The sequence below is a fragment of the Saccopteryx leptura genome, chromosome 2 (genome assembly GCF_036850995.1).
Source record: "Saccopteryx leptura isolate mSacLep1 chromosome 2, mSacLep1_pri_phased_curated, whole genome shotgun sequence".
Classification (NCBI taxonomy): Eukaryota; Metazoa; Chordata; class Mammalia; order Chiroptera; family Emballonuridae; genus Saccopteryx; species Saccopteryx leptura.
In genome coordinates this window covers 122,942,847-122,956,846 of record NC_089504.1, presented here as the reverse complement: position 1 = coordinate 122,956,846, position 14,000 = coordinate 122,942,847, and the positions used below count along the sequence as shown (strand labels likewise).

Genomic DNA, 14,000 nt, shown 5'->3' with positions numbered 1-14,000 from the left:
AAAGAGGCGCCCCTTCTGGAAGTGCAGCGGGGGCCGAATAAATGGCTTCAGGGGGCCGCATGTGGCCCGTGGGCCATAGTTTGGGGACCCCCAGACTAAACTATATACCAATACTACACAATTAAACAGAGAACCAGGATCTCTGGTGCTGTCAGCGAGTTCTTCTGACTTTCCTACATTACCCTCAAATGCCAGGGCACAAGTTTTCAGGGAAAGGCACAAAATTAAGCACCTTGGTAGTCCAGCTCTTCTGAGCAATTTATAAAAATAATACATGCTAATGACTGACTGTCTCATTCTCCTCTGGGTCTTCAAAGAATAAACTTAAATATTTTTTCCCTTTTTTCATTTAAAAGAGATTATACTTCTTGATTTTAGTCTTGGCTCAGGTTTGTGTTAGATCCTACTCTGAGCTGAACTGAAAATTATTTCCAACATTGCCAACGTGTCTGGGTTAGTAACTTTATCATTAAGGTAGCGAGAGTCAAAGATTCATTCAAGAAACCACTGGAAACAACCTTTAAATTATACAATGTCAGAAAACAGAAGCTGCTTTCTGTCTTTCACAAGTGCTTGAACAAATCAGCACTCCATCACAAGGGACATAACAGTTTAATGTTCTATCCAAGAATGGAATGCTTGTTTACCTGAAGTCATGAACTGATAAAAGTAACTTGCATCTGTCCTGATGGATACAAAACTTACTCAAAGATTAACCTGGACAATCCATTCCTTAAACTCTAAACACAATCACCCATAAGAAAATAAACCCTCAGTTCATAATGAAAAAAATCCTTGACGGCTAACCATACACACTTACTAAACTCAACACATGCCTCTCCACCCTTCCCAAAAAGCTGTAAATGAAAAATTGAGTATTGCCTCACTGCAGCTAGCATTTATCTAGGTTTTCTGGGTAACAGGCATGGTAGTAGTCCTTCTCATAGGTACTGGCTCATTTAATCCTCACAACCAACTAAGGAGTTAGAAACAATCACAAACCTACTTCATTTGAAAAATGAGAAAATCAGAATGTTAGAAGACTTAAGTGACTTAAAGACATCTAATTTGAGAGATGACTCCGTTTCTGAATCTGCAAAGCCACTAATACATAGTATATATATGTAGTAGCTGAGGATCATTTTGGAAGACATTAATAAACACAAGCTTTCATGAATTTAGAAAGTTTGGATTTTTTTATCACTCAAGGCTAAGAATGATAATATGACCCTAGGCCTCTGAATGGAACTGCCCTCTGTGTAGAGAACTGCTCTATCACTTACCTCCCTGGCAGCCCAGACATGCGCCAGCATCTTCAGTTTCAAAGGTCCACGCTGACCACAATTCAGAACCTTCACTAATCTCAGTTCACAGTTACACAATTCCATTTCCCAGAATCACTCCTAATCTCTCCGGGCTTTTCAATGACCACAGGTTTTAAATTATCACAGCCATCGCACAAGAGCAGCACAGGGACAGAGTAGACAGTCTGATGCACACTGATCTGTCTGCTGGCATGAGCCAGTCCTTAAAGATTAGAGACACTACTTACTGAACATCTGTTCTGGGTACATTTCCATATATTATCTCATTTAATCTTTGTAGTCTTCTAACTTTGTAGTGTTACCCCGTGATACCCGTGAGGGCACTGGGACCCAGAGAAAGAAAGTAAATAACATGCACATGGTCTAGGTGAAAAATAGAGCGAGGACCCAGGCGGCATTCTGTCTGACTCCAAAGTCCACACTCCTTCAAGAGTCTGTGAGGTCCATGCATCAAACACTTTGCACAAACAGAAGTCAGAGCCTAACAGTATAGCTGGAAAACATGTGGTAGGTCTGAAAAAAAAAACACAACACAAAACTTTTTTATAAGAGTAAAAATCTGTGAGTGACAATCACAAAGCAGGCACGCAACATAATATTTCTAGGATAAAAAGGTAAAGAGGGGAGGAAACCAGAAAAGGAGGGAGAGGAGAGTAGGGAGAGGGAGGGAGAGCTGCCAAGGATTATCAGTCCATTCCACAGAAGAGGAAAGTCAGTTAGGAAAAGGTGAAGCAAAGTTAAATAATTTGCCTAAGAACTCTTAGCAAGCCAGAGTCAAGAGCCAGAGGTGAAACCTAGGTGCCTTTGACACAAAGCCATGTTCTGTCCATTTTTCCCTTGACAAGAGGCTATATTTCTGTTACTGCTTAAAAGGACTCCTCCTCGCAGTCAGGGGTAAGTAGCAAATCACCTACCAATTCACGGGAAGGGCAGGGCTCACGTTTGCTCGCTGCCCCTCTCCAGTTCTAGGCATAGCATACAGCTTAGGAACACAGGCTCTGGTTCCAGACCGTCTGGTTCAGAAGCAGCAGCTCCACCTCACATTAGCCCTGTGACCTTGGGCGCAGGGTAGAAAGAAGTAACTCTGCTCTAGGTAAACGATCTTGAGATTATAATAATACACTGTTAGCTCTTGTTCACTGTTTGTTATGGTAGGGCATGAAAACAATAAAATTATTCAGGACTAAAGAGAATTTAAAGCCTGAGTTATTTGGATAAATGGCTCCAGCTTTCCCTTCCATTCAGACTGCAGAGGCTGGTAATGTAGTCACTGTCTTTAAGAAAGGAGCTGTCACTATGGATAAGAGTACCCTTTGTTTAATGCTAATGATAACAGTAAACATTTATTTAGTACCTCTTAAGTGTCAAGCACTGGACTAAGGACTTTTTTGTGTTTTTTTTTCTTCATTTAGTCTTCATAACCACCTTTAAGAAGTGCACTCTTGCTGGCCATGGGAGACAGGTGGGGAAACTGAGGCTCAGAGGATTCTGTGGTGAGCCGACCAAAGCAGGCTGTGTAGCCGCAGGCTACGAGGTGTTTGGTTCCTCACACCTCGGCTGTGTTGTCTCCTTCACCTGCATTCAGATGATGCCAGGACATTTTGGCTAACACGTTCAGATCCACTAAACTGATAAGTAAGGCACACAGCGATGTTGCGGACAAGGGCACTTCTATAGTCAGTCGTACATGGGCACTCCTATAGTCAGTCGTCTGTTTAAAAAATCGTCACGTCAAAATAGAAAATGAACTACAAAGCAAAGGTCATAACTTAAGTGGCTGGTAGTTTTTAAAACCAGAGGCATAAGCATAAAGATACCATTACTAAATAGTTTTCTAATAGGCTCACCGCCACTTAAGACTGTCTCTGAAAACAGAATGGAAACAGGGTCAGAACCCACTGATTAAAGTGACCCCTGAAGCACCTGTTTTCCTAAGAGTTTATTTTGAAACACAATTTTAAAATATTTCAAAACCTGCCCTCTGCTGACAAAAGTATGATTTTATTTGAGAGACACCAAGATTTGGGCAATAATTCTTAACTCCATAAAGTCAAATGGTATGTTCGCATCTGGGAAGGGGCCTCCCTCACAACAGTCAGACAAGGCAGGCATTTGACAGCTAAGGAGACTGAGGTGGGAGAGGCTGGTGACCAGACTGTGACGTGTATCACAACCACTTACAGTCCTGGGCTCGGGAGCTGGGGCAGAAGCTACCTGTCACTCACCCAGACACTCAGCTTTCCTGCCTCAGTCTTCCCCGCAGACAAAAAGCTGTCGTCTCCACACACAAATTTTAAAAGAACTAGAAAAGTCACGCTGTACCGACTGTACATGTATGTATGTATACCTAAATATGGATGCATTCCACTGAAGTGGTTAAGTGGAATCTAATCTTTAGAATTCAATAGCCTTGGCTTCAAATCCAAGCTTCTTCACTTCCTTGCATTTTATTTTTCTTTCAATCTCGGGCAAATTTTCTTAATCCCTCTGAGCTTTAGGTTCCTTATTTGTTAAAAACTGTAATATAAATAATACTATTTACTTCATGACATTTTTTTTTTCTGCTAGAATCAAATGAGATATACCTGTTCAGTTTGTGGCATGGTATCTCATCATAGTGAGTAATCAACAAATACGTATTAACTTATTAACTATGATTTCCTTATTCAGTAAGCTGCTTTCTTTTTAAACTGCTTGTCTTTTGGCCTGTTTCCTTTCACAATAAGGGGAGAAAGGTATAGGAGATAAAACTGGAGGAAAAAAATTGTTTAATTTGCTAAGTGTTCTTATGAATGTTGAAAAAGGTAGATAACATATAAATAGGGCAGTTAAGGTATTAATCTCCAGGGATTATTTTAATTTACTTATTCATGCAAAGGCAGGAATTGCTAACAATGAATTTGTTTCTTAGAGCACTTGGATTTGCTGCAATGTTTCATGATTTACTATTCTAGCAGAGAAGGAAATGATTACTCACTAAGTGCAAGTCACTGCATCCTTAGTCAATCTCAATTAATACTATTAACAGGTTGTTATTTCTGAACCTGTTGTAAAGATTGGGAAAGTAAAGTTCAGAAAGAAACACTTACTGAAGGTCACACAGCTAGTACGTGGCAAAACCAATACTGCATTTGATCTATAACTCAATCCAGTGTTGTCTGTTTTCTCACCAGGCCGCCAGTTTTGCTTAGTAAATGGTAGTGCATATTTACAGAGAACCAAGTAGCCTTTCTAATCATCAACAAAACACATTTCTGTATATAAAAGACCCAGCACAGTAGTTAAAAATCTTGAAGGGAGGGAGGGAGGGAGGGAGGGAGGGAGGGAGGGAGGGAGGGAGGGAGGAAGGAAGGAAGGAAGGAAGGAAGGAAGGAAGGAAGGAAGGAAGGAAGGAAGGAAGGAAGGAAGGAAGGAAGGAAGGAAGGAAAGAAGGCAGGTGCAGGTAGGCAGGCAGGCTTTGAAAAAATTTATCAGGACCTAACAACCTGAACTGGGCATTTACTTCCTCCACAACACATTGAGTATCTAATATGAACCACTCTGCTAGGCAACTGGAATCATAAAATTTTTTTGTCCAAATTCCACTACTGGCAGTTGTTTTTGTTTTCTTTTACAGAGACAGAGAGAATCAAAGAGAGGGACAGATAGGGACAGACAGAAACGGGGGGGGGGGGGAGATGAGAAGCATCAATTCTTTGTTGCGGCACCTTAGTTGTTCATTGTTGCTCTCATATGTGCCTTGATGGGGGGTGGGCTACAGTAGACCAAGTGACCCCTTGCTCAAGCCGGCGACCTTGGGCTCAAGCTGGTGAGCCTTGCTCAAACCAGATGAGCCCATGCTCAGGCCGGGGACCTTGAGGTTTTGAACCTGGGTCCTCCACGTCTCAGTCCAGCGCTCTACCCATTGCAACACTGCCTGGTCAGGCTGGCAGTTGTTTTTAATATCTGAATTGCATTTGTTTTTGATTCACTGTTCCTATAAACAGAATCTGCATCTTTGAGGTACCGAATAAGCCACACTAATGGACTGTGGCTGTGCCAGTGAAAAGTCTTTGGGTGTTAATCTTGGCAATAAACACTTGGAGTTGGCAGGGCAAAGGCCTTATCTGAGCTTTCTCATCTGTGAAATGTGATTTAAAAAAATCATCCCTACCTCCCAGAAGAGATGTTCTCCCAATTAATTAATCTTGGAACTGGCATTCCTACTGAATGCCACTCTGTTATCATCTGGGCAATTTGATTTTAGAAAACAATGATGGGAACTCTTTAAAATGGCTATACATTTAAATGTCAAAATTTGCATATACTACAGTAAGTTTCATTCCCTGGACCTGGATCATTTGGGTGTGGCATTTGTACAGAAGTAGAATAATAAATGGTCAAATCGGTTTTGGATTTAAAAGTCTACCGAGACTGTTTAAGAATTTAAAAAAAAGTCAAGTTACAAATGGGGGGGGGAGGGGGAGAAGTACACTATTTTCTAAATATTAAGATACAGAGTACTATGGCCCTGGCACATTATAAAAAGTCACGTACTAAGTTTTAAACACACTTTCTGAGGCAGGGTTTAAAAATTATTTTTTAATGTTATAATTTGCAAAAACAATGAAAAGATTATAGAAATGCTATTTTGTAGTGCTTTTGTACATAAAATTAATTTCATCCAATATTAAAAATATTCTAATAACCTCTTTCCCTTTCCATGAATGTCTTTGACTCCTTCATAATCTCTGCACTTCAGTGCCTACTCTGGGCCACCTGAAGGCAAAAAGCACCAGCCATGCACCCTTTCACAAGCAGTGAAGCACATACTGTTAGTCCTCAGTTTAACAGAACTCATCAGATATCTCTGTGTAGGGCTGGCTGAAGAGAACAGCTTTCTATATGGCCAGACATCCAAACTAAAGCAATCACCGAGGTTTTACAGTTGGTCATCAAAAACAGAAATCCCTAACGTATTGACTATTTCAGAAGTATCAACTTGTTGGTTTACACAGAACCACAGATAATGATGTGTGACTGCTGAGGTTTGTTTTACAATCCTTGGGTATTCTAGATCACATTAGAAATTGTTTTATATGAAACACTTCTACCCTTCCCCCCTCCCTCTTAATGTTCAGCAGTTAATATAAACTCTAACAGCCACCCATATGGATAACACATGCCAGGAGAAGAGTAAGGACTTAATAACACAACCCACTTTTTCTGCAACATTCTGCTTGGAAATCAAGGAATCCAAGTGTTTTCACAAGGCAGCTGTTTAGAAAGGCTTGAGAAAGGGACTCCCAGTAATCAGGGCAAAACTTGGCACAAGGGGGTCCCTCATGACAGACAGCCACTATTAAATTGTAATTTTTAGAGGTGACCTGGCTTACTCAAACACTGATCTATCCTTTACATTCTAAGCCAGTGATGAAGTGCGCTTAAATGAAAAGGTTGTTGGATTCAGAAATTTTACGTCCAGTTGAAAAAGAGGCAAATGTTCTAAGTACCCACCATGCTTTTGTTCAGATGAACTATTCCTGAAAGGGTGGCAGTGCTAGTAAACAAGACACACACAGGGCCCCCCTTGCTGCGTGCTGTCCTCCTGGTGGGCAGCCTGGCACGTTATGCAGTGCGGGTGCCCTTTTGCAATGGGGAAGGAGGTTGAGGCTTCCTTTTTCAAGTGAGCACTGACAAGGGGTTGGCTCTTGCACTTGTCTTTTGCGCCCTTTTGCACTGTCACCCTAGAAAGCAAAGGCATTCTTTGCAAGGCAACTGTCCAAATTTGAGCTGCTCTCTGTGCACCCAGAACACAGAAAAGGCACCTAAACTGCCCCCCTTCAAAACCACATTCTGTTCAGTAGCATTCAAAGCCCCAAGGCAACAACTACACCTGCAAAGCCAAGTGCTGAATCCTGCACCCAGATAACCGAAAGAGCTACTGCTGCCTTTTTAATTGTCTGGTTCACTGCCTCCATTCTGAACTTTGCTTTAGTGGTAGCTCTAGACTCTGCCTACGCTCTTGTCATCGTCACTGCTGGAGGACTAGTCCAGCTGATCTTTGAATAGTCTCAGGTCAACAATGAGAAGAAGACTGTCATGGCTTCTGTGTGCTAAGGAAAACCTGCTGCTAGCTACTGGTCTTGCCCCAACTACCAGCTAAGTTCAGCCCTAGATAGAGGTGAAGGAAAGGAGGTAGGCAAGAAGCATTCCTGAGAAGGTACTGGACCTGTAAAAGTCCTGGGCAAAGTGTCTTCCATGGCAACTCTCTTTCCCTGAGGCAGGAAGGCTGCTCCCTCCTTTTCCTGCCTGTTTCTAGCTGTAGACCTCTCCTCTCCACTATCTTCTGAGGATTAACGCTTGGGTGTGACCAGAGATACTACTAAGATTCAGTGACTTGCCCAAGACTTGCCCAAAACGTGCCTAAGACTCAGTGACTGCTGGTGCCGCCAGAGCAAGAGCCAAGCGCAGGACCTGATCCTCTGATTCTCCACACTGATGCTCTTTCTACTACAAGAGCAGGCTCTCTCTCTCCATCTCCTGCGGTGTGCACAGAGATACTGCATACAGCAGGAGCAGAGAAGACAAGCACATATGGGGAGGCATTCATTACCTTTTGTTAGCCTGTCTCCTCTGTCTGCCTGACTTTGCCTTATATCCTTCCTTAGAGGATTTAAAGATCAGAAGACAGAAAGTAAAGATCCTCTTCAACGATGGATATTGCTAAAATGGGAAAGTGTAAATACCATTCTTGTTAAGAGAGAAATATCAAGTAGCAGCAGGTGAAATGGCTAAAAGCAGAACAGTCTAAATTGAAATCTCCTTCATTTCTTCCCATTGGCTGGTTCATAATTATAAAACAATGGTTATGATTTGTATTTGCTCCAAAGGAATGGCTACGTGCACCTCAGAACAAAAGGAAGCTTACATGCCATCTGGTTCAAACCTCTATTTTCCTAGTTCCTCCGAAATGGACAATTTTAGAACTGAAGACACTTAGAAATCACCTAGTCCTACTTTCTCATTTTACAGTTGAGGAAACTGAGGTTCAGAAAGAATCAAATCCCTTCCCAAAGTCATACAGTTTAGTATGTATGTATCATATCCAGCCTAATATAAGAACTCTATCTCCTAATCCCCAAGGCAATGTGGCAGCCTAGAAAAACAGTAAAATGTAGCCAAAAGACAAAGAGAGCAACATAAAAGTCTTTCTTTAGATGAGACATACTGAGATCTTTAAAAAGAACCACGAGGCCTAATTATAGGAAAATCACCCCACCCCACCCCCTTTTTTTTTCTGGACAGAGGAAATAGGTAGAGATGTGATCATAACAATTCTCTCAGACTCCCAGCTCCTGTATACAGTTTTTCCTGTGCCCATAATTAAGTAAAAAGGCAAAAACATTTTCCTGAATCTATTAAATCAGTAAGGATACAGTCAATGGTTTCTATGAGACAAAGTCTATACAAAATAACCTTGAAAACAGCATGTATTATAAAAGCATCCTGGTGTTTTGCCAATTTGTTTCATAAATTGTTCTGATTACACAGGTGACTTACATCCAAAAACAGTCCCTTGCAGCTGCTGATTCATGTAGTAGAAAACAAAGATAAAGGATCACTCTTGAGAGATTTACATAAATGCCTTACCCTAATTTACAAAAGGGAACATAGTAATAATAAAAAAAATCTCCCAAGCTTTCGTAATGGATAAAAAAAAATGTCACTGCATGTTGCCTGGGAAAGACAATAAAGACACCGGGCAGAAATGAATGCATGGCCTCACTCAGAAGAGCAAGTGGGAGAACACCAGGGACAGAAGCTAAATCTCTAGTCTAAAATAAAATAACCCTTCAGCATCATGCAAAGGGAACTTACAAAGCAAGAGTGCAAATGTGGAAGTGAATCAGAGATGTTGAGAATATTTCCATGTTCTATTGCTGTTTTTAATTCTAATTCTCTCACTCATTTCACATTTAAAGACTGGACACTTCTCATGCCACATATAGCCTTTGTTTTCATTCATTCCTAGTTTGATGTGTGTTAATTACAGTCTATAAACAGATAACAGCTGATAATGGGTGGCAGTGAATCCACAGGCTCAGATTTATGAAAACTTGGTCTCTGTGCTTTGTTGGTTAAGCAATTTACTTGCAATTGCCAGTTTTTCTCTGGGTTGTGAGTGAGCTGGAAGGCAATTCTCTTCTCAGGAACAATAAATTCAGACTGTTAACTACAGTAAGCCACTATTCTTGGATAAAGATATATATATATATATATAATTGTGTTCAAACCATACAACCACCATGTGAGAAAACTCTGTTTCATAACCATCATACAAAATGGAATTCCCAAGAAATTTAACCATTTGTCCAAGGTCATTTGTCTCACTGGTGGTAAAACAGTAATTAGAATCTAAGTCTTCAGAAGCCAGAGCCCAGCTAGGATCTTTCCACTACACCTGAGGTGCTCTCCAGACAGACAGGGAAAGGGCGCAGGGAGTGGGTGGGCTTCAACAGACCACACATAAAATATCCACTATTCAGAGTAGCCATTTGTGCAGGGATTTTGTTGTTGTTATTGTTATTTCTGATGATGGAAAGATTTAAATCACCTACCATTAAAGAACAAATGTGATTCACAATTTGCTATGTTCAAAGCAGCAGTTAGACATAAATAAAATTTAGCAATTTTAATTGGTTTGGCTCAGGGCTTCAGATTCCATATGGTTATGTTCCTTGTTTTATGTTAAATGTAATTGACTTAGCACTTCAGTTTTAAAATCTTGGCAGAATGTATCAATTAAAAGCTACACAAAATAGAATTACTCAAAGTACATATTCCAAATTGAGTGATTTTAAGGATAAGGTGAAGAAATGCTCTTTTCATAAATGATTTTCTCCCTACAAACCTGTATTATCACCCAGATGACAAACTTCATACAGACAAAAGAGAGGTGTTTTCTTAGAACGGAATTTGCTCCTTTGAGAACTAATGCCTAAAACGGCCTTTTCTACACTGCTTGTAAAATAAATTTTTTCTTAATATTCTTAAAATTTTTAAAACTGACAGCAGTAACAAAACCTCTCACAAACCATCTCTAAACTGAAACGTAAGTACCTCAATAAATATGGCGCTAGGCCAATTAACTCATAGCACTTTTTAAAATGGTCTTGCGAAATATGCTGCCCAAATGTTATTTAATATACCAGTATATCAGAGTAGTACATTGAAATAAATGATTATACATCAAAATAGATGTTCTTTCTGAACCTAAGCCACAATTCCCTTCAAAAAGTGAATGCACACAGTATGAATAAAATGCGATCAGAAATCTGAAAACTGTAAAATACATTAATTTCTGGAGACTTGTGGTTAAACTTATTGTTACAATTGCTTCTGGTAGCTATTGTCCATGTAATTTTTTTCTTAATGGGTCCACCACACATGTTAAATAAATGAAAGAAAGACATTTATCGAATCCCAAATGGCTGTTGATGGAATTTTCACTTATTTAGCTTGACAGAAAGGTCAGAATGTCTGTGGAGTATCTATGATTCTTGGAGAGCTGCATAATTCAAATTAAAGTATACTATGTATTACTATTACTAAATTTTCATTTTAAATCTTGCCTTAAAATAAAACTCTTCTATTGAGGTCATCTTTATAAATGACCATTTAAACTATTGATTTAATACATATTCCTCGCTGGCAAGAATAACATTAGATTCTGTATAACAATTCATCTTACTTCTTAGTGTTTTATTTCTTTACGCTATGTTGCATCCATACAAAGTTACACAGAAAATTTCTTGACCCTTTTGGATTAGAAAATTTAGTAATACGAACGAGGATCTAATCTTCTTCCCCCCATTTTCATGGATTATTTTATTGATTTCACGCTATTTGCAGTGTCTCCCTTTACAGTGACAAGAACGTGGAATTGCTAGAAGTATCCTTAAAAGAAACCTTGAAGGTCATTAGATCCCATGCAATGAATGCCTTCATTCAACAAGGGCCCTGCCCTCCTATGCCTGCAAGTCCTTTAACATCAGGGAGTTCCTCTAAAGGGCTTGCACTTTAACTTGGTCCGCGCAGATCACATTTCTAAAATACTTTGCTGTCTCAAATGTCCTGGTTGGCAGGACTGAGTCACTAACACCATAACATTTCAGACTAGATTGACCTCTTTCTAGTTTTCAATGGAATTATTCCGTGTAATCAGATTTACAGGGCCACATAATCAAAGTGAGAAAGGAGATTACAGAGCTCCCCATTCGTTTCGCAAAGCAAGGGTGCAAGGATCATCAATCCTACTGACTCTCAAAGTGACATGATAGTACCTCCCGCCTTTGGAGTGTTGGTCATTAACCCGATCTGTTTCCAGTGCTCTTGTTTAAATAGGAAGGTTTAGGCTCTCTTCCTGAACTAGTAGAAATTCCTCCACTCAGATCTCACAACCACCATCCATGTGAGCAGATGCTACTATAACAAGGAATTGGTTCCCTGCCCTTGCTTATTATTCCTGCAAAGCAAAAAACTCGTACAAATCAAGCAATTACACTGAAAGTTCTCTTTCCTTGCCAGTCTTTAACACTTGCATTTCAACAGCACGCTGTGGTGATCCCAGGTGTGGCCTTCAATGATAAGCCAAGCTGCTTTCAAGATAGGAATGTGCACTCCTGCTGCCCTAGAAACCACACAAACCTTTCTGCCAGGCAATGTCCCTTCCTCCTGCCCTTTTCCACGCCGGTGCAATGGGCTTGATTCTTCCTGATTCCTTCTGAATGCGTACATTTCCCAAGCCTAGATATCTATTTAAAATATGATACGAAGCGTGTCATTTAATACAGTATTTTCTGCACATTGATGCCTTCATTCTAAACTGACGATTTGTACAACCCCCGCCCCCCCACTTCCCTCTTCCCCCAACACTTCAAACCGTTCGGCACATTGCAGGAATTGCAGTCTCGGATAGAACCTCTGGGCGGTGAAAGAGCAGCCTTACCCAGCCCTGGGCAGATACACACAATTCCAAATGGGAGAAGGGAGAAGAGGTAAGAAGTGCAGTGGCGAAAACTGGGGATTGGAGTACCGGTGGGAGCCCTTTCTAAATGACAAGCCACTTACTTGCTTCAAGGTGAAAAAAATCTAATTGTACCCCTGGGCGGTGCTTTACCCAGTGTTTAAAATGTATAATGCACAATTTAGAAGCACTGAGAATTACCTCAATACTATCATTAGAGGTGCCCATTAAAAAAAAAAAACACACAAAACTTGCTCTTCTGTAATGAAAGAAGATGGGTGCAAGGTCGATGTATTACCCCATCTAGAGCTCTCGAGAGAACTCCCCCAGAGCTGCAAACCCGGCAAATGCTGCGGGGAGCCAAGTTTCCCCGGCTGGCCGAACAGGTTCTTCGCCACGCGGAGCGCTGCTGCTAAGGAACTCGGGGTTCGCTTCGCTCCCGCGGTGGTCCCAGCGTCCGCAGGCGCCGCGCGCCCACCTGGGGGCTGCACAGAAACCTAGGCGCGAGAGCGAGCCTGGCGCACGGGGAGCTGTTTTGTAATCTCCCGGAATCCACGAGAAAATGTCTCCCGTGCAAAAACATGCCTTTCCATGAGAACTTTTCCTGACAACTCTGCGACCAAAGAGCAGATCCCTCCTCCTTACAGGAACTGCGGTTCTCTACTGACAGCTCCAAACTTAACGGCTGTGGCTGCAAACTTGACACGGACTCCCTCTCATCACTCCCACACCTCGTCCTCCTTGGCTCACCCGGCCCGGGCGGCTCCAGCTCGCACTCCACGCCCGCCTCCCCCGCACCTTCTTGGCGGATCGGGCAGACCCAGCTCCGCACGCCCAAGCAGCCCGTGCCGGGACGCGCCGGCCTCCGGGCGCGATTTTCTTGGAGAGCTGGCGAGCTCCTGGGCGCGCCCTACTCACTTGTGTCTTCTTCATAAGGAAAGGCAGCGCTGTGATCCCGCACAGGCAGTGTTGTGGCGACTCCGTTTAGCTGTTCTGGAGCTCCAGCATATTGCACGAGCAGCGGCTGCAGATAGTCCACGCATTGGGTAGCCCGAGCGCAGCGCTCTCTCCACGGCCAGTGCTGCCTGCAGCGATCCCGGTCCCGTCGCGAGGCGGCGAATAAGACCCCGGCCGGCGCGCCGCCAGCACTTTTATATTGCTCCCTCCCGCCTGCTCCGGACACGCCTCCTTCCCTTCCGGAGCCCCAGGGAAGCGAAGCCGGGCAGTGGCGCGGGGGGGAGACCCGGGAGGGCGGTCAGAGCACCGTGAATGCCCCAGAAGTTGGATAGATCAAGCCGAGCGCATCCGCCCCGCCTGGGGCCCCGGAGGCGTACGGGCTGGAGGCCACGAGGGCGCACGGCCGCGGAGGGAGAAGCTTAACAACCTGCAGCCGCTGCTGGCGCTGCGCGCGGCGCTGCGAGTCCCAGCTCGGCCTCCCAGCTCCTCGGGGGCTCACCTGGCTCCGCCCGGGCAGACGAAATACTTCGCGTGTTGGCAAAGGCTCTGAGCTCCCTCTTTTATGCATAGATCCTTCGGCAGGGGACTCCGCTGGGAGCCTAGCAAATCATTCACCCTGCCCACCTGCTTTAGAGAATTTTTTAAAGGAGCTTAATTAGAATTTAGATCATTGTCTTAGCTCTCTATTTTTTAAAACAATTACTTTAGGG

At 42.6% G+C, this 14,000-nt stretch overlaps 1 protein-coding gene across 4 annotated transcripts in view; it reads right to left on the bottom strand.

Moving 5' to 3' along the window:
- KITLG (KIT ligand) overlaps positions 1 to 13,800 on the bottom strand; it is a 97,484-nt gene extending 83,684 nt beyond the window's left edge. The window contains exons 1-2 of one of the 4 annotated variants that reach the window (XM_066368675.1): positions 13,252 to 13,800; positions 12,015 to 12,121 (exon numbers count right to left, since the gene is read on the bottom strand). In XM_066368675.1, the coding sequence (XP_066224772.1) occupies positions 12,015 to 12,104 (90 nt within the window). In that variant the 5' untranslated portion in view covers positions 12,105 to 12,121; positions 13,252 to 13,800. The remainder of the gene's footprint in view (positions 1 to 12,014; positions 12,122 to 13,251) is intronic. The other 3 variants (XM_066368673.1, XM_066368672.1, XM_066368674.1) reach the window with 3 other exon arrangements.
- Between the last annotated feature and the right edge of the window lie 200 nt (positions 13,801 to 14,000).